The sequence below is a fragment of the Haliaeetus albicilla genome, chromosome 5 (assembly GCF_947461875.1).
Source record: "Haliaeetus albicilla chromosome 5, bHalAlb1.1, whole genome shotgun sequence".
NCBI classification, from domain to species: Eukaryota; Metazoa; Chordata; class Aves; order Accipitriformes; family Accipitridae; genus Haliaeetus; species Haliaeetus albicilla.
Window position 1 is genome coordinate 29,076,362 of NC_091487.1, and position 18,678 is coordinate 29,095,039.

The 18,678-nt window shown below is 35.8% G+C and overlaps 1 protein-coding gene across 3 annotated transcripts in view; it reads left to right on the top strand.

Annotated features, from left to right (window-relative positions):
- The window catches only part of BAZ1A (bromodomain adjacent to zinc finger domain 1A), a 66,579-nt gene that overhangs the window by 28,786 nt on the left and 19,115 nt on the right, over window positions 1-18,678 (top strand). For all 3 annotated transcript variants that reach the window (XM_069783997.1, XM_069783998.1, XM_069783996.1), the window contains 12 exons: window positions 1,834-1,968; window positions 2,653-2,755; window positions 5,478-5,644; window positions 6,443-6,538; window positions 8,421-8,559; window positions 9,015-9,161; window positions 11,563-11,658; window positions 11,787-12,011; window positions 12,672-12,837; window positions 13,111-13,224; window positions 14,397-14,521; window positions 16,145-16,753. In XM_069783997.1, the coding sequence (XP_069640098.1) occupies window positions 1,834-1,968; window positions 2,653-2,755; window positions 5,478-5,644; window positions 6,443-6,538; window positions 8,421-8,559; window positions 9,015-9,161; window positions 11,563-11,658; window positions 11,787-12,011; window positions 12,672-12,837; window positions 13,111-13,224; window positions 14,397-14,521; window positions 16,145-16,753 (2,122 nt within the window). The remainder of the gene's footprint in view (window positions 1-1,833; window positions 1,969-2,652; window positions 2,756-5,477; window positions 5,645-6,442; window positions 6,539-8,420; window positions 8,560-9,014; window positions 9,162-11,562; window positions 11,659-11,786; window positions 12,012-12,671; window positions 12,838-13,110; window positions 13,225-14,396; window positions 14,522-16,144; window positions 16,754-18,678) is intronic.

Sequence of the window (18,678 nt, forward strand, 5' to 3'; positions counted from 1 at the left end):
CTCAGTCTTTTTCTTGCTCGTCTCTACTAGCTGCTCAGAGCTGCTTTTTTAAACTACATCAAGCTTAGCTTTTTGTAAGTGTAATATATTGAGTTAGTATTTGGCTTTTCCAAAATAAAATGATGAATACTGCAACTTTTTCTGTAAAAACAGGTTTTTGTTAACTTTTGCTTGTAAACAAGGTGGTATTTTTTCTGTAGATGAAGCAGAGTTTAATTCTCTAATTTCTTCTTTAACTACTAGTTTAGAAAAGTCCCCAAAATAAAAATGGGAGCTTTTACCCAGAAAAATGTTATTCATTAAAATGTAATATATTTTTGCTTAGTCAAACACATGAGTTGTTTTCATTCTTCAAGGTATGCAGCTGGTATTTCTGAGTTAAACAGAAATTAACTATTTCTGGTTTGGTACAGTAACCTAATACTATTCTGTTGTAATGCATTTAGCTGGAAACTATCTTATTGTAGATTGGATTCAGTCTCTATAGTTCTTCAGTGAGACAGAAGTACCAAAGAGTTCAGGTGGCTGGAATGGGCTTTTGATGAGCCCTTAGATGTTGAAGATGCATATCTTTGTTCATCTTACATGGAGATATATGGTGGTACTTAGTACAAGTTCAGACTAAAGTTCACATCTTAGTCTGTGCAGGATGGCTGTGCAGAGAATTTCTGTTTCCTGGTGCTCAAGGAATTGAGCAGTTGTTCCCACACTTACGAAGTAAGCAGCAATTTCCCTTGCCTTGCTTGCTGTACCACAGGAGATCCTGGACTCTTTCACTGTGTATTGCAGCCTTGATCCTGACATCCTTCTTCTCTTCATTGTGTTTTTAGAAAGGAGCATGTTAGTTTATTATGTTTTGTATTTTGTGTGTGTGTTTAAGAGAAATCCTCATACAGCTGTGTAACTGCTCGTTCTGCACAGGAAAGCTCTGAGAGATGAGAGCATCAATGAGAATCTTGCCTCTGAATGTTGTGGAAAATAACAAAGGCAACTAATTTCTAAATAAGCTTCTAACTTTAAAGTCTGTCTCTTTTAAAAAAATGGAAATAGAAGAAAATAACACTGAAAGGGATAAACCACCCCCTTCCTTGGGCTTGTTAGTGATCATGTTGTCTTTGATGTGATACAGTGCGCTGGGTCTAGTGATCTATTAGCAGTACTTTCTGGTGCCTCAGGAAGGTTGTAATACTCTGTATATGTGTGCATTTGTCATCTTCTCTTTGTCTGAGCTTTTTGTGGAGTGGCTACTTGTTCCCTTGCTGATTGCCTTGCGTTTCAGCAGTTATATGAACATGTCCTGTTTGGAGTGTCTCCTTTGTATCCTCATCTGTATCAGTTGATAAGGGCAGACTTCCTGAAGTCACCAGGTTGAGAAAGCCGACTTGAAAAGAAACTTTGACAATTCAGAATGAGAAAAGTCATAAATTTTCTTCTCCTCCAGAAATATTTAAGTAGATAGAGGATTATGTCATTCTTAAGTAAATTAATTTTCCGGCTTTCTCTGTCAAAAGTCATTCTCCATACATTTCAGTAACTTGCTAGGAAGACTGTGTCCAGCTGTGCTTGCTAAAAGGCATCTAAAGAAATAAAAGCTTACGAAATGAGACCAAATTCTATTTTCAGATGTGTGCTGCTTACGTTACTATCCACTTGGTGGATTAACTCTACACTTACACTATTTCAGAGTTTTATTTCTTATTCTAAGCTAACCAGTTGTGAATCTAGTTACTTTTATTGTCTTTTTTTTGTGATTTAATGATTCATTAATTAGCTTGTATTTATGAAAAGGTAAGAATTTCACAATGAATACCTGTTTTCATCTTTCTTATTAAGGCAACATCAATTGCAAAATACAATCTAGCAGAACAAAATTTCTCCTACTTCTTTCCTGATGACCCACCCACGTTTATCTTCAGTCCCGCAAGCAGACGGCGAGGGAGACCTCCAAAGAGGGCATCTTCTAGTCTTGTAAGTAATAGCATTTTTAACTCCAGGTGAAGACATATCAGCATAGTCTTTAAGTTCTTCCATTTTCCGTGAACTTTCAGAACAGTTGGAATGCAAGGTTGATGATGTGCTTTTTTACTTTGAGGATGAATTGGGATATATTACATAATTGCTATTAAAGTAGATTGTTTTATAGTTAAGCTGGTAAAAGGGACCATGCTCAGTGTTATCTTCTTATTTTTGTCTATCTTATTTCTGTGATCCCACCAAGAAACTAGCATTTCAGTGTGTTATGAAGGCGCATAGAGTACTTGTCCCTTCTGAGAATGATTAATAAATAATTTGCTAAAAACCTTTAACTTGTACTCTTAGATACAATTATGTCACTTGCCCTCAGATACAGTTATGTCACTTGCCTGTGTTTAAACACAGCGAAGCTTAGTGCTCTAAACTACTTTATTTAAAAAGAAAGCTGGAAGAAGAAGTTTTGGTTTTTCTCCCTGTCCTGTCTGCCATCACCCCACCCCAACTATTACACCGGATCTCTGAGGACTTAGTATGTTTGTGGGAAACTCTTACAGCCTGTTTTTATTCTTGTTTTAGAGAACTGTTGAAAAATTTGGAATATCTGTTGCTAGTCATTTCACTGTAGATATTATGTTCTTTTTTTTTTTTTTTCTGCTCCCCCTCTGAATTCTCTGTCAGGAGGACGATATTACTGCTAAACAAAATACCCAAGGAAACAAAAGTAAAGTAGCAAAGGAAAAGACAAGGTTCCAGAAGCAAAAAGAAGATATGCAGGCCATGGGTAAGTTGAGGTTTAGTCGTGTGACTAGTAGAACCAGTTTTTGTAGCTCTGAGAGCAGGCCATAATTAGAGTATTTTTGGGGTTGTTCCTTTCAAAGGGAAAGTGTACTAAGAGTGTAGCACCACAGCACTATTGCGAAGTGCTCCTTTCGGTGGTTAGAATGGTTGTTTCCTGAATTTTTTTTTTTTTTTTTTTTTTTTTTTACTCTAAACTGGGGAAATGTAGGAAACTTGCAGTTGGGTTGTGTTGATTTCTATCTCAGATAAATAAAGAGCAAAATAAATTTTTGCAGAAGTTTGATTTGTGAAGTCATGTGTAAGTTTTACCAGCTGAAACATGAACATTTGACACAAATCAATCTGTTGTATGAGGAAAATCTGTAAATGGAGAAACTATCTCAAAATTTAGAAGAATTGTAATGCTTTCTAAACCTGTAATAATCTTTAAGAAAATCTTGAGTCTTTCTGAAGATGTTTGTGCATTGATATTTAAGGTATGTCTAAATGTTCTGCAAGATTACTTATAGTATGTTTACAAACTTTTCTAACTGAAAGAGCACAAATCACTTAAGAGATTCTTATTTCGGACTGATTGAATTATTTTTTGCTTGGTTTTGACCTGTTTCTGGTCTATTTAAACTTGATTTCAAATTAAGTAAGGGGACCCACATGCCTTTTGTATGGGTTGAATTGGGTTAATTGGTGTGTCTTTTTGAGGAGACAAAGCTCAGACAAGGAGATGTTCTTCTGGATTGTAAGCACTGATGTCCTTCCTAAGGAAAGGCTTTCATCTGTGGAAATATTTCAGTGAACTTCTGGTTTCTACCTCTTGTTGCCATTATCACAGAATGTTTTAGGATGGCAGGGATGTCTGGAAATTATCTAGTCCAACATCTGCTTAAATAACTGCAAAGTTGTCTGAGGCTGCTCTGGGCCTTTTCTTCATAGGAGGTGGGGACGATAGGGCTCCATGAAACTTGTGTCCACTTTTTTGCACAACTAGCATCTATTTGTTTATGTGCTGGAAATGACAGCCCAGAACAAGGTAATAGCTTATCAACATCAAAGCTACTTCCTTTCTTGTGTGATGTTAACTAGAGCTTCTAGAAGGCTAGGTAAGACACATGCTGGCTCAAGTTTATCTTTTGTGTTATCCTATTGCACCCCAAAACCCAATGCCCTTGAAACATACAGGTTCAAACAATGAAAGAGCAATCAGCCTTGAAATAAGTTGTATAACATGGAGAACCAAATATATTCTTTATATTTTCTGCCACAACACTAGAAAGCTGTCACAGCATGTTGATACTCAGACTTTGTAAATGCTTTCTGTTCTTTGTTGAGGATGTAAAATAATGATGAATGCATCAAATAAGTAATAATTAAAAAAAAATATATTGTGGTGTCACACTTGTTCTGTGTGTTCATTTTTGCCCCAATGTTGGCCCATGATTATAAATGTTCGTTGGTTTGGGGTTGTTTTTGGTTTGGTTTTGTTTTGTTTTTTTTTAAAGATGCAGTTTAATTTGAAACTGGCAACATGTTATACCGGTTGTTTGAAAAGTATGATCCCATCCATACAATAAGCCTGAAAGTACACTTCCAGATATACTATATTAATGTAATTTAATATTAATCTAAACATTTAACCTGTAAATAATGTTTAATTGGAATGGCAATTACTGACATTCATAAAGTCTCCTGTAAAGAGCTGCTATGGTACGTTACTAATGATGTGAAAAGGCAGCAAAATGCTAAGAACATTGAAAAATCAACCTTCTCACTATGTAGAAGACTATGGGGGATCAGCTTCGCTGCTTTTGTTTGCTGGGTGAGAGACATGGCTGGTATGTGTACTAGCTATCTGTAAAAGCAATCTAGCCCATTTTCAGAATTTTGTAGGAAAATGTAATCAAAATCCTTTTTTCAGTGCTAGCCACTTGGTAATAGAAGTAAGGATGTTTTTTCATTTTCTTCACTTGTGATTCTAGCTTGCTTGTTTATTCAATTAAAATGGTAAGCCCCCGACCCGCTTTTGTTAGCCTGTGTGTGGGTTGACAGACACTGTCTGTCCACAGAAAGTGGAAATTTGTATCCTGCTGTTCTTCTGCAGACAACTACAAAGAAATCTGGTTCTCCTCAGGCAATAACATTTATTACCAATTAAAGTTCAGCTTAAACTGTGTAACAGAAGTAAAACTTGCACGAAAACCACTGAAGTACTAAGTAGGTTTCAAATGTATTGACTTTTCAGTAATTCAATAATAATTAAATATTTAAAGATCACTTACTTAAAGTTTTTACTATCACAATTATTTCATGGTTATATGGCACACCTAGTTGTGACATGCTTTTATTAAGCAGTCATTACTAAATATGTTGCTGTAATTATATGTGGTTGGAATCAGTTCTCATCTTCATATGTAACTTGATAGAAACCAATGAACAAGTACGAAACTTCTGTATACTCATAAAAACAGAGAAATTTGACTTTACTACAGTGATGACAACTTTGTAAAACATGTATAATACTTAGGCTTAAAATTCTGATTCTTTAAAGAACTTTCAAGTGGTTGAATTTCTGGTTGGCATAGAAACAATTCAGTCTTCATAACAATATCTTTTTCCTATGGTAATTATAAAAAGATCAGTGTTTAGCACTGTTAAATAAAATAAACATTTTATAAAAGAAATAACTTTGGTTTATTTTTTTCCTTTAATAGCTTTTGAAAAAGCTAAATTAAAACGAGAGAAGGCAAATGCTATAGAAGCTAAGAAAAAGGAGAAAGAAGATAAGGAAAAAAAGAGAGAAGAATTAAAGAAGATTGTGGAAGAAGAAAGGATGAAGAAGAAAGAAGAGAAAGAGAGACTCAAAATAGAAAAGGAAAAAGTAATGCATTTGCAGTATATGTGTTTCATATAGGAACAGTATAATGGCTTTCTAGTTTAGTTGTTTCTTAGTTGCTATCTACTTATTTTCCATTAACTGTTTTCAGTTCATAGAAATGCACTCTAGAAGACCAGGCAGTTTTAAGATACGATTATGGATTTGTATTTCAGGATGACGTTCTCTATATTATAATTTTAGTTTACAAAAAGTTCACTTTGAACTTACTTCTGAAGTAATTTGGTGTTTGGGTTGGGTTTTTTTTGCCAATAATGCATGACAGTATTTGATTTGATGGTTGTCTTCTACTGAAGTGTTAAAGACACTGTACTGCATCAGATTCACAGCATATTAAATGGTTGTGGGTTTCCTTGTGTTTTCTCTTTGAATGGAAATTGCTAAATAACTTTTTGTCATTTTGAATATGAAGAAATTATTTATTCCACTATATTTTACCACAGCCATGTCCACTCTCTATTTTGATGGTCTTTCTTTGTGGCAACTTTCATAAATACTCTTTATTTTTAGCTATATTTTGCTCAGCCTCTTCCATTTAAAAACCAAACAAAAAAACCAACAAAACCCCATGTCTAATCCAACAAAGTATCGCCACAATTTACTCTAAATATTTTTGCCAATATCTTCTTATACAAAATAAAAATTATTAGATTATTTCATTCTAATTAAATATGTTTTAGTTTTATTTTTCAGTGTGATTGAAATAGCAAGTGGTGCAGTTCCAGAAACTGTAATAGGGTGATCTGACCATATTTTATATACAATTGTGACAATGTTTTTCAGGAAAGAGAGAAGCTGCGTGAAGAAAAAAGAAAATATGTGGAATACCTGAAACAGTGGAGTAAGCCTAGAGAAGATATGGAGTGTGATGATCTTAAGGTATGATTGAATTTGGAATAGCTCAAGCTCGTACTTTACAGGGTCCTCAAACTAGATTCCCTAATGCAGAGGTAGATCTAGATTTGATCTGAATGCTCGGGGCTGTGAATCACCTGCAGTCATGTAATGTTTCCCTGTGGCGATGCTAATAGGATCATCTGCATTTTCACCCTCGAGAAAAACTTCTGGACTGAGAAGTCCAGTCTGAACAGGCTGTTCTCAGTCTTAACATGGAACAGATGTATTTTTAAAGCGCTGACCTTACTGAGTGGGGGCTATTGAGTATGTCTGACTTTTCTGTTAAATATACAAGATAAGCTTACCTAGAGTAAACCTGAGTTACTTGAAAGATTTGAGTAATGAAGAAATCAGTTTTGTCTGCAAAAGGTAGAAAGGACATTACCTTGTTACTCCCTGTGGCATTCTTTTGATTTAAACTCTAGCAGTATCCTTGCTTAATGAGCATCTTTCTGGATGATCTTGGAAACCTATAGAAAGTAGCAAGAATTTACCTCCCAAAGAACTTAATGTTCTAAACAAGAGTATTGTACATAACATTCTCTAGTGTTATATATTTATGTATACTTTATCATGATTAATTTTGGCAGGGGATACTAAAGGGAGGCAAAACTGTCCGAAACACAAGAAAGGGAGTTTATTTGAGGTACACAGGGAAACATGACAGAAGTGCAAAGAGGACAAGTGGGAATAGAGGAGAGTGTTAAATGAAGTGGTAGCACTGGTTGGGAGGAATATGAGAATTTAATATATTTGCAAGGAGAGCCGTACAGGCTGTTGAAGATGAGTGAAAACTCTTAGCTGTATATAGAAAGGGAGAAGAAACTGAAGAAGGGGACGAGCATTGTTGAAACGAGAGGAAGCTGTGCAAAACAGTGCTGCTATGTTTCAATTGGAAAAGAAAAAGGGCGGGGTGGAAAAGTGTTATCATCACTACAGTGAAAATTGACAAGAATATGAATGAAGATGAGTTTAGGCGAGAACTTCATTTCAAAAAATTGCCTTCGCAGGAAATGTGTGAAACGCCTTACTGTGTTCTTCTCAACGCATAGTATTTGGCATTCTTGTCGTTAATGTTTGTGAACTATCACCTTTGTGGAAAGGAGCCATCTTTCTGGAAATTGTTTGACTGTTAAGAAACATAAAGTGAAGACAAATCTTGAAGAGTTACATCAAGCTACTAATTTGAAAGTCAAACTCAGTGTTAGACACGGTCATCTGTGGTGTCTCTGTTAAGTGGCCTCGTTACATGGTTACATCATCTCCCTTTAAAATGTCTTCGGCTATCATAACTGCCTTACCAACACAAAAACCCAAATACCAGAACACTCAGTCATTAGACATGATCTTGCATATCCTAGTATTAGATGGGTGTGTTTTTATGTGAATGTGTTGGGTTTTTGTTTGCTTGTCTTTGCAAGCAATAATGAGTAACTTTTTTAAGAATATGTTTATTTTTGCTTGTCTGGACAGTTCCAGCAAACTTAAAACTCAAAACTCTTGTGAAACAATACAGGTTTAAAGGAAAAATCTTGGCAGCCAGTGTTCTTAAATTGTAGTGGGTTTGAGTTCCTTTAAACAAAGATACAAAATCATTCAACTTCATGAACATGGATAAACTTTGATCTCAAAAGATTTACGTCCAAGTTGCATACGTCCAAGTTGCATGCTCTTTGTTTTTTAAAGTTAATACTACCACAGATGTTACCGTGATAATTGATTATGTGTCTTGCAGAACTATTTGCAGTAAAATGTGAAGAATCTGAACACATACACCCCTTAGAATCATAGACTGTTTGGTTTTAATCATTTGTGTACTCTCAGAAAGTAGATACAATATTAAGTTGTCCCATTTGGATTGCAGGAACTTCCCATTCCAATGCCAGTGAAGACGAGACTTCCTCCTGAGATCTTTGGTGATGCTCTGATGGTTTTGGAGTTTTTATATGCTTTTGGGGAACTTTTTGATCTTCAAGATGAATTTCCTGAAGGAGTGACTTTAGGCAAGTTGTTGTTTACGTGGCAAGGTGCCCCAATTTTGTGGTGTCCCTTCTCCAATCAAACCACCAAACATCTTAAGTGGACCCAAGTACCAGTGCTACAAAATTTTCTGTGCAGCTTTAATATGTCAGTGCTTACACGTGCATATCAATCCAGTTGTCTCTTCACAGTCAACTTCTGCAGTGTTTATAAAATCAAAATTAATTTCAATGTAGAAGCTTGTTAATCTACTTATTAAAATGTCTACTTGTACTTTATTCTTGCAGTTATATATTAAGAAAATAATGTTTTGTCAGCACTCTTTCTGACACCGTCACCTTAGGAATATTTGCAGTAAATTATGGAAAAGTAACTTGATTATCATACCTGAAGGAAAAAAAAAATGTTTTCATTCTTCAGTACATAATCATTTTCCAACTTTGCGGCAAAAGTGACGCTTCTTAAACTTTATTCACAGAAGTTTTAGAGGAAGCTCTTGTAGGAAATGACACTGAAGGCCCACTATGTGAATTGCTGTTTTTCTTCCTGACTGCCATCTTTCAGGCAATGGCCGAAGAGGAAGAGGAAGTGGCCAAAGATCAAATAGCTGATGCTGAGACCAAAGGTCAGATCCTTAATTTTACTGCTGAAAAACTGAAATTCCACTGGAATTAACTTTAAACTGCATGATTTATGGCATTCCTTTGTTTAACCATGTCTTATTATGCATTGATACTGTATGTAAATGGACTTGGTTTTTCTCTTTTATCTGAAATGAGAGCTTTAAACTGGGCATAGAGGGTGGGGTCTGGAGGGGGAGAGAGAAAAAGCAAGCTCATTGTTACTAGGATTGTATCCAGCAATGCATAATAAGCTTTTAACAGCACTGCTTATGTTTTGAAGGTGAGGGAAACTTGTCTTCACCTTCCTTCTCTTCCTTCAGCACTGTTAGATATTTCTCCTGAGGGTCAGGAAACAAGGCATTTTCCTAAATCTTCTCAAAGGTTTTTACCTACAGCTATAAAAAAATAAATCTGGACCTGACTAGATTAAAAACTAAAACTCCGCAGCACAACTATAATGGAGAATTCAATATTCATTGTCCTTCAAGACTTGGAAGTATGCATCCACAACTCCAAGATACTACCATGTTGCTGTGTTTTTTCCAGTAAGGATCTCACAGTCACTCTGCCTTTGGCCTTCGCTCTAAGGCTGAAGTTGCCCACGTTTTCAGAGGCGTTTGGTATACACTAACCACTGATCAGAAGGAAGTGCAGGCTTGGTTCCAAATTTATGCGGTCCTGTGTTTCAGGACTGCCAGATTTGCTGACTAGTTAAAGGAGAAGCTTTGACCTTTCCTGCTAGTCTTTATTTCATTAGAGGTAGACCAGAACATAAGAGCACTCCGTTTGAGGTCACGTGAATCCTGTGGTTCCCTGATAAGACAGATGCATGAAGTACAGGAAGATTCCTTTAATTCCTCCCTTCAAGACTATGCATATTCTCATGCTTAAGATTTATGTCCAATACGGTCTTTACATAAAACATGGGCACTATCTTCAGCAATAGAGTCTGCTCTTGCTAGTTGAATAAAGTTACAGATCTGATATGGTGTTAACAAATTTAGACTGTATTTTAATTACTGTTGCATTCAGCAATTAAACTGTGTCTTTTAACTACTGAGAGCATTGCTTGGGCAATATAAGCAAGGATTCCATTATCAGGTAATCATAGAATAGTTGATTAGATTCTTTGTTATTCATAGGACTGATCAGGAAAAAATGTAACTTTCGTATTTTAGTGTGACTATATGGGGCTGGCAATTGCAAAAATCTGCTATTTTGCTTCTAGTTTAGCAGAGCTGTGGGTGGGGCACTTTGTCTATTATCTCTTACTTGCCTTCGAACTTTCATTTCTTGTCACTCTTGTGTAGACATCTTCTTTCCCCTAAAAGAATTACATGTTCTCAGCTTTGTAATTCTGCCTAAGCTAGTAGTAGTCAGCATGTTTGCTCACTTAAATTCTGTACAGGCAGTGTTTCTGCAACAGAAAACACCTTGGGTGTGGGGTTTTGGTGTGTACAGTACTTTCTCAAATGGTGTTATACAGATAAGGCGAGAGGGGAGGTGCAGAGGTTAATTTTGCAATGTCTGGGTAACAGTTTTCAAACAACATCAGTCATCATACAAGACTTGTGGATTTGCTTTTTATATAGTCTTAGTTTGGATTTGTGGCTCTTTATTGACTTGGTGACTTTGTAACTGCTTAATGATTTGGACTTGAATGAAGTGAAATTGTTGAAACAGCATACAAGGCTGAAAAAATTCTGCTAACCCTCTGGAGAAATACCTGTGCTAAGGAAACTTTTGTCGAAGAAACAGGAATTTTGCTGTTTCTCCCTTTCACTGCCCTGCTTTCCTGGTCAGTTTGCTAATGTGTGATGCTCCTTATTAAGTGCAGATGCTTGTTTTGGTGGAATATGGTTTCTTTATAATGCCTTAGTGGTTGTATTTGTACAGAATAGTAAGGCTGTATTTAAGTTACAGATTAAAAGTATACAGTGACTGGTGATAACCAATATTTAAATGTCTGATTGGTTTGGATGGTCTTTCCTGAAAACCAAATGATGATAGGAAGTAACAGTTCATTCGAGGGAACAAAATACAGGTGTTCTTGCATAGTTATTGTTTTTGCTTTCAAGTGCATTTATGGATTGGGTTTTGCTGCCTTTTATGTTGCCATTGTGCATGTTTTGTGCATTGGGGTTGCTTTAACAGCTTATATAAAGGGAGAACAGCGTATAGCATGTGGTGCATGTCCTTAGTTTTTAGTTGGATTTTTAGTTGCATTTAAAGATATATAAATTTTAACTTGGATGTTGAATTGAGTTTTGAATATATTGATGCTTTTTTAAATATTGGCCCTCTTTTTGCTTTGTCTGCAACTTTTAAAAAACGGCTTGCTTTCCTCCCCTCCACAGTACAAGTTTTAATTTGCATTAGAATAAAGTGTTTATTTCCTTAAAGATTTAACAGAGGCTTTGGATGAAGATGCAGACCCCACAAAATCTGCACTGTCTGCAGTTGCAACTTTGGCAGCTGCATGGCCCCAGTTACATCAGGGTATGTGTGGGTTTCACTTCTTGTTTTGTTACTGTTCTTATTTTGCTCTGTATTTTAAAGCATATTTTTTATATTTATATACATTTAAATGTCTATATAAAATAACTGTTCATTCTTCTCAACTGTAGGCTGCAATTTGAAAAACTTGGATCTTGATAGCTGCACTCTTTCTGAGATTCTCAGACTTCACATTCTAGCGTCAGGTGCTGATGTAACATCAGCCAATGCAAAATACCGTTACCAGAAACGAGGAGGGTTTGATGCTACTGATGATGCTTGCATGGAGCTGAGATTAAGTAATCCTGGTCTCTTGAAGAAACTTTCAAGTACCTCAGTGTATGATTTGTTGCCAGGTAATAAAAGACAATAAATGTTAGAGATTATTAGGTTGCTTATCAAGTGATTGGTTTTGTAACTGCTTCAGATCAATAATGGTCCAAATTTACTCTATCGTAGAATAATTTAGGTTGGGAAGGACCTCTGGAGGTCACCTAGACCAACACCCACCCGCTATGCTCCAGCCCCCACAAGCAGGTGCCACCAGATCAGAGATTGCAGAGCTAGGCAGTCTCATTACTTCTGAGCAGCTTTTTTTAATTCTCATTAAACAAATGTTAGTTTTACTTGCAGAAAGGGATCTCTCTGAGAGAAGCATCTGAGTGTTTGATTCAGCCCCTGCTATTTATTGCTGTTCTGGTTTGGATCTTTTGTTTATTATTTGGAGATAGAGAAAAAATTACCATCTACTGTTTCTTTATCTCCATTTTGAAGATAATACTGCATTTTAGTTCTTCTTTCGTTGCTGAAAGTTAATAAATTCAAAATAAAGGCTTGCATCTCTGAGCAAACCAGATATTTCAGGAAATGCCTCTTTGCAAGTACAGCTGGTGCACTACAGATGTTTGACTGTTCACTTTTTCTTGAGTAAGAATCAATCTTCAGTCTGGAGTGAGTAAGAGTAAGGCTTATTTATCAGTTGTATAGTGAAATAAAATTGGTCTGAATTTTATTAGGAGAAAAGATGAAGATCCTTCATGCCCTCTGTGGGAAACTTCTGACTCTCGTCTCCACTCGAGACTTCATTGAGGACTCTGTTGATGTGTTACGACAGGCAAAACAGGAGTTCAGAGAATTAAAGGCAGAACAGCATCGCAAAGAACGAGAGGCGGCAGCAGCAAGGTAAAACTAGGATATGGAAAGCTAAATTTTGTTGCTACAAATTAGATTAATTCCTCAATTACAAAAGGCATATGAGAAACAATAGTAGTGTTTGTTTTTTATACTGGTTTCTTGAAACTGCAGACGGGAATGAAACTTTATTGTGCTAAGCATTGTCCTTTCCCATGTTACTGTTATTTTTAGATGATGTTGTAGCATAACAGAAAAAAAGACGTGGCCAGATCAGATACTAGATTAATTGCAACTGGTTTTCTGTATTCTTCTCGCTATTAGGATACGTAAGAGGAAAGAAGAAAGGTTAAAAGAACAAGAGTTAAAAATGAAAGAGAAACAAGAAAAGCTAAAGGAAGAGGAGCAAAGAAATCCTGCTGTAGAAGTATCTGTTGGGTATGATACATGGTATTACTGTGATAAATACGATACAGCACTTTTCAGTTATGTGGCCAGACATTAGCTATGTAGTTTTTATTGATTCGATCATATACAAAGGTATATTTTAATTTAAGTATATAGCCCTTAATGTTGATTTTATTTTTCTTCCTAGTGTTCTAGAATTGCTTTATGAAAGTGATTATATTTTTAAAATCAACTTTTATTATACTCATAATTCTGTTGAAAGCTTGACACTGTTACCTACTGACAAGACAAACTTGCAAAATCTAATTTGTAATTTTTGCATTACCTTTTGTCTTGCATTGATTTCCTATCTATGAATATCTTCATAATAGACCATTTAGTTTGTTTTCTAATTTGAGGAATTGGTCTGATCTGAGCTAGATAATACTGACCTCACATAACAGTTTGAATCAAATTTAATAGCATTTTTTTTAAAAATGCTGTGCTATCCCAGGTGATTTCCATAAAACCAAAGTTTTTTGTTCTATTAATAAAACTGTATGGTTTCAGGTGGTAAGATTCATGCACATGCAGCTGTATAGGATTCCAGAAAAAAAAGCAAAGTGTATATACAACACTGTATCTTTACCTGCTTGAGGAAGGGAGTTAGTTAAATAAATCTGCTTGCAAAAGGTGAGCATGGGCCAAAGACAGATTTGTGCTGGTTTTGAAACTATAATTAAAAAAAAAAAAGTTATTCTGTAATGGTTGCATGTAGTTCTGTAGGTTTTCAATTATATTTGCTAGATGAGGGAAAAAATGTGTAATAAGCATTTTATAAAAGGGTATACATTTTGATGACAAGACACTTTTTTAGTCATGAAAAAAATAACTCAAGTCAGTAGAACTACACTAAGATATCTCCAAAAAGGATCTGATTATAATAAAGGTCTTCAAATGAAAGAGTGAATACCAAAGAGCAAGTTTTAGTCTTTAATATGGAACTTCCATTTGCAGTTCAGTGGGTTTCTTCTTGGATTTAATGTATTCTGACTTCAAGTTTACTTTTAAAAAGCATTATAGGTCTTTGACTAGATTAAGTACTTCTGAGAGGAAAATACTGTTTGAAGATGCCATATTCAATCATGTATTTTTTTCATTCCATTCAGCTTTTAATACATGGTTGGTCAGTTAGTCACCTTTTGTTTATTTTATTGTGTCAGGGAGGAGGAACGCGAAGACCTTGATACTAGTACAGAGAGCAAAGAAATTGAGCGTAAAGAGCAAGACATGGACACAGTGACAGAGGATGAAGAAGAGCTGGGACCAAACAAAAAACGAGGAAGAGGTAATGCGATAATATATTAGTTCATTTGTGTACATGTACGCACCCATGCATGCACCCGGGAAGTTCTTGGGTTTTATAGTAAGTTTTTATAAAGTATCAATATTTCCTGTAAATTTTTAAAGGAAAAGGGAAAAAAACCTACCCAAACATGATCATAATGAGCTATTTATTGTATTGAGCTGGCCTGATGTAGTTCTAGTGGTCAGCAGTATGTTCTTTCACACTTCTGTTTCTCCTCATTTTCCATACTTGCTCTCTGGATTCCTCTCTTGTCTAAAAAAACCCAGGCTGTTGCCTGACAAACCATCACAGTTATGAGTAGCGTACCAATAAAAAAAAGAGTTGTAGGTGTCTCATCAAATAGGGTATGGTGTGGTTTTGATCCTTTTTATTAGGAAGCTGCAAAAACAACAGGTATTTTAAAAGAAAACGTTATATTGAGTGGTTGGGTTTAGTTTGCCTTTGTTAATGAAGCAGCATGCCTTCTACACAAGAGTGCAACCAGACGTATCCCCAGATTTAATTTCCTCAGCAGTGTGCTAGTAGGAGCTGTGGTGCAATAAACAGCACAGCCTGCTGTTTGTGACTAAACAAAGATACCACCCCAGGAGGATGAATTGTTGATGGATTTGGGCTGCTACCTCATCTGTGTCTTTCTCCCGTGAAGGCTTTGTGCTAGCGTCTGTGCCAATGAAAGTCCCAGATCATTGTGGACTTAAGGTTGAAAACTTGTACAGTTCCTAACAGTACCTGGGATAGAAATTCTGAGTAATTCAGTAATACAGGTTTGCATGTTTACTACAGCTTTATGATGGCAAAACAATGACATCTTAAAACAGAATTTCAAGTTTCTCAAATGCCCATTTTTCAGACATTGTGCCTGGAAGGCAAAAAAGTGTTATTTCATTCCTACAATTGGAGAAACTGAAGTTCACACTGGAAATTGGTAGAAATTGAGTGCTGACAGCATCTTTCACCATTGCATGTGTTAATTACAAGATGTACTTTTCTAGATGACTATTAGGACCTGATACTTTGGTAAACTAAGATACGAACTGGAGTATTTTCAGCTGGTGCAAGTTGAGGGGAAAAAATAGTGGGTATATATATGTATTTTTAAAAAAATTGGATAAAGTTAATGTAACTGAGTTTGCAATAAGAGCTTTTATATAGGGATTCTGGTTTTTCTTGACGTCTTTGGGGGGTTTTTGATCATTTCAAGTATAATAAATGAAGTTCAAAACATATTTTGTATTCGATAATGAAATTGCTAGAATTTTACCTTATCATGATAAGGTACTTTTATAACACTTAAGTTCTTAAAATTTTGGTTTTTTTTTTTATGGTGTTAAAAATGACAATGTCAGTAAATGAGACTTGGTCTAGTTTCTGCAAAGTGAAAGTACACTAAAGATGGCTTCCTCTTTATAGAGGGAAGGGGGTTAATCACTTGAATTCTTCTTTAATGAAACTAGTATTGTTACTTGACTGAGCTCATGATCTTTGAAAGTCGTAAGTTTAGATAATCAGAGACAGAACCAAAACCTGTCTTTTACTTGAGTTTTTCGTTAAAGAAAGAATTTCTAAGTGTGTTACTATCGTTCTTCTTCCTTTAACTTTTAGGAAGGAGAGGGCAAAACGGATATAAAGAATTTACAAGACAAGAAGAGACCACTTGTGAAAAGAGTGAACCTCTTACTGCTGAAGACGAAGAAGCTTTAAAACAGGAGCAACAAAAGAAAGAAAAGGAACTGTTAGAAAAGATTCAGAATGCAACAGCCTGCACAAATATCACCCCGTTAGGTCGTGACCGTCTGTATCGACGCTACTGGATTTTCCCCTCTGTTCCTGGATTGTTTATAGAAGAGGACTATTCTGGTCTCACAGAAGACATGTTGTTGCCTCGAACCTCCTCCTTTCAGGATAGTGTACAGTCTTGCACAAATGAACCTCAGGTATTCAGTAAAACTGGAGAGTCTTTGAAATCCTCTGAATCTACCTCCAATATTGACCAAGATTCACACACCAGTGTTGTTGTAGAGGTGCCAAGGCCAGTATATAAACCAAACCGTTGGTGCTTTTACAATTCTCGGGAACAACTGGACCAACTCCTAGAGGCTCTCAATTCCCGAGGACATAGGGAGAGTGCCTTAAAAGAAACTCTTTTACAAGAGAAAAGTAGAATATATGAACAACTAAGCAGTTTTCCTGTGGAAAAATTCCATATTCCAGGTAAATAAAAGGTTCCTGGTCTTAATTTGCTTCCACAGCTGTAATTTCTGTATAATATTCTAGAAGCCACTAATTCTCATTTAATTGTAATTCCTAAGAAATAAAAATTAGTCTTAAGCATTGTTTCACTCTGTGGAAAACAGATTTGCTTTTTTCCACTTTTTGCTTTTTCTTTTTTCTTTTTTTCCTGATGGATCTCTGTGGTGGTTTTCTGGTGTTCTATGCTTTAAAAAAAAAGCAATAATTTTTCTGTTATTTCGCTGCTTAGTAAAACAGGACTGTTTGTTTAAAAAACATCTTTAGGTAGTAATTTGATCTTTGGGAAAAGATTAACTGGGGAATAAAGATTAATATCTCCTAAAGGTAAATCATAGTATTGATCATCTGATGTCCTCATTTCTAGTATGATGAAAGGCGAACAAGATATGACACTGGAGACACAAACATCGCAAAAGGAGGCGATTACTATTACCTTGATTTGTTGAGTAGAACATGTTCTTTCATAACATTATAATGCATGGAATTATTCAGAAACATTTACTGGTGTATTGTGAACAAGGGAAAGCTAGCATGTTGCAGGGTCATACTAAAGCCTTTGGGAGGAAAAAAGTAATGTAAATGTGTTGGTTATGTGGGTTAACATCAGTGCAGCGGATTGTGTGATACTATTATTTTCTATTTTTTTTCCCTTCTTTGGCAGAGGCTTGTTACAGGAGGAGGAGACATCTGCAGAGCAGTATTGTTTTTATGGGTTTCAAAATGTAGGAGTGACTTAAAACCATCCTAGACCTAGGATTTAGGGCTTTTTTTCCCCTTTTCTCCTAGCCAAGTATTTTGTCATTGGCAAGGTATTAGCTCCACTGATAAAATTCTGCGTACACAAGCTTGCAGCTGGCTTGTTTGTGGCATATTGGTGGGTAGAGGATGTTACCAAAATGAAACTCCATAGGGTGATCTTTAAGAAATTGCATTTTGTTTTGAATTATGCCAAATTACTGAGGATTTTGGTGTATCTGTATTGGGGCAAAGGAAAATTATTTAGAGCAGAGCCGAGTTCTGTTTTACTGGAGTGTGTATGGCAGGACATGCTGCGAACATGTCAAATACTACTAAATCTGTAACTGATCTACCATTTCTTCTGGTGGAAACTAGCACAGGACAGAGTTTCTGCATAGTAATTAAGCTTTATTTTGAGGCCTTATGGCTATGTTTGTGGGTTTTGGTGAGAAAATCTCTATCATTTTCTGATATATTTGTGTTTATGGGTGTGGTTCGTTATTTTCCTAGTTGCTGTGCCTTTATCTGTATTTTGTGTGTTGCTTTCTGCCCTGAAGCAACTTGATTTCCACAATCATAGATTTTTCTTCTCTATGTTAGAATTGTAGAATAACATTGATTTTTTTTTTTTTTTTTAAAAAAAGGCAGCTTTGAACTTCACTTTAATAGAGATAAAAAAACTCAAATGCAGTGGTCCAATACCAATGTCACCTCCCCTGTGTGATAAGCAGTGATAAGAGGCCACATGTAGCTGCACTTTGGAGGGAGGTTTACTGCAGTGGAGTTTTTAGCTGCTGCGCTATTGCCTTCACTCAAATGACTTGCAGGACAAGTGAGAACTAGTCTGTGATTCTCTTGTGCTGTAGACTGCCCTCCTCCATTTTCTAATTCTCACTCAAAAGAACATGGAAATAAAATTGATATGTGCTATTACTTGATTTTATACCAGTATCCATTAACTTTTCCTCATCAATTATTTGCAAGCCAATTGCTGCCGTTTCAGTTCTGCTCAAGAAAAAACTGTTCATTTCTAGAATCTTTTTCTTTTAAACCAAAAAGGATGTTTCCCACATCCAGACATCAGAGTATGCTAGTATACATTTTGAGAATATTTGCATAGTTACTTTCAGTTACAGGGAATTGTTTCT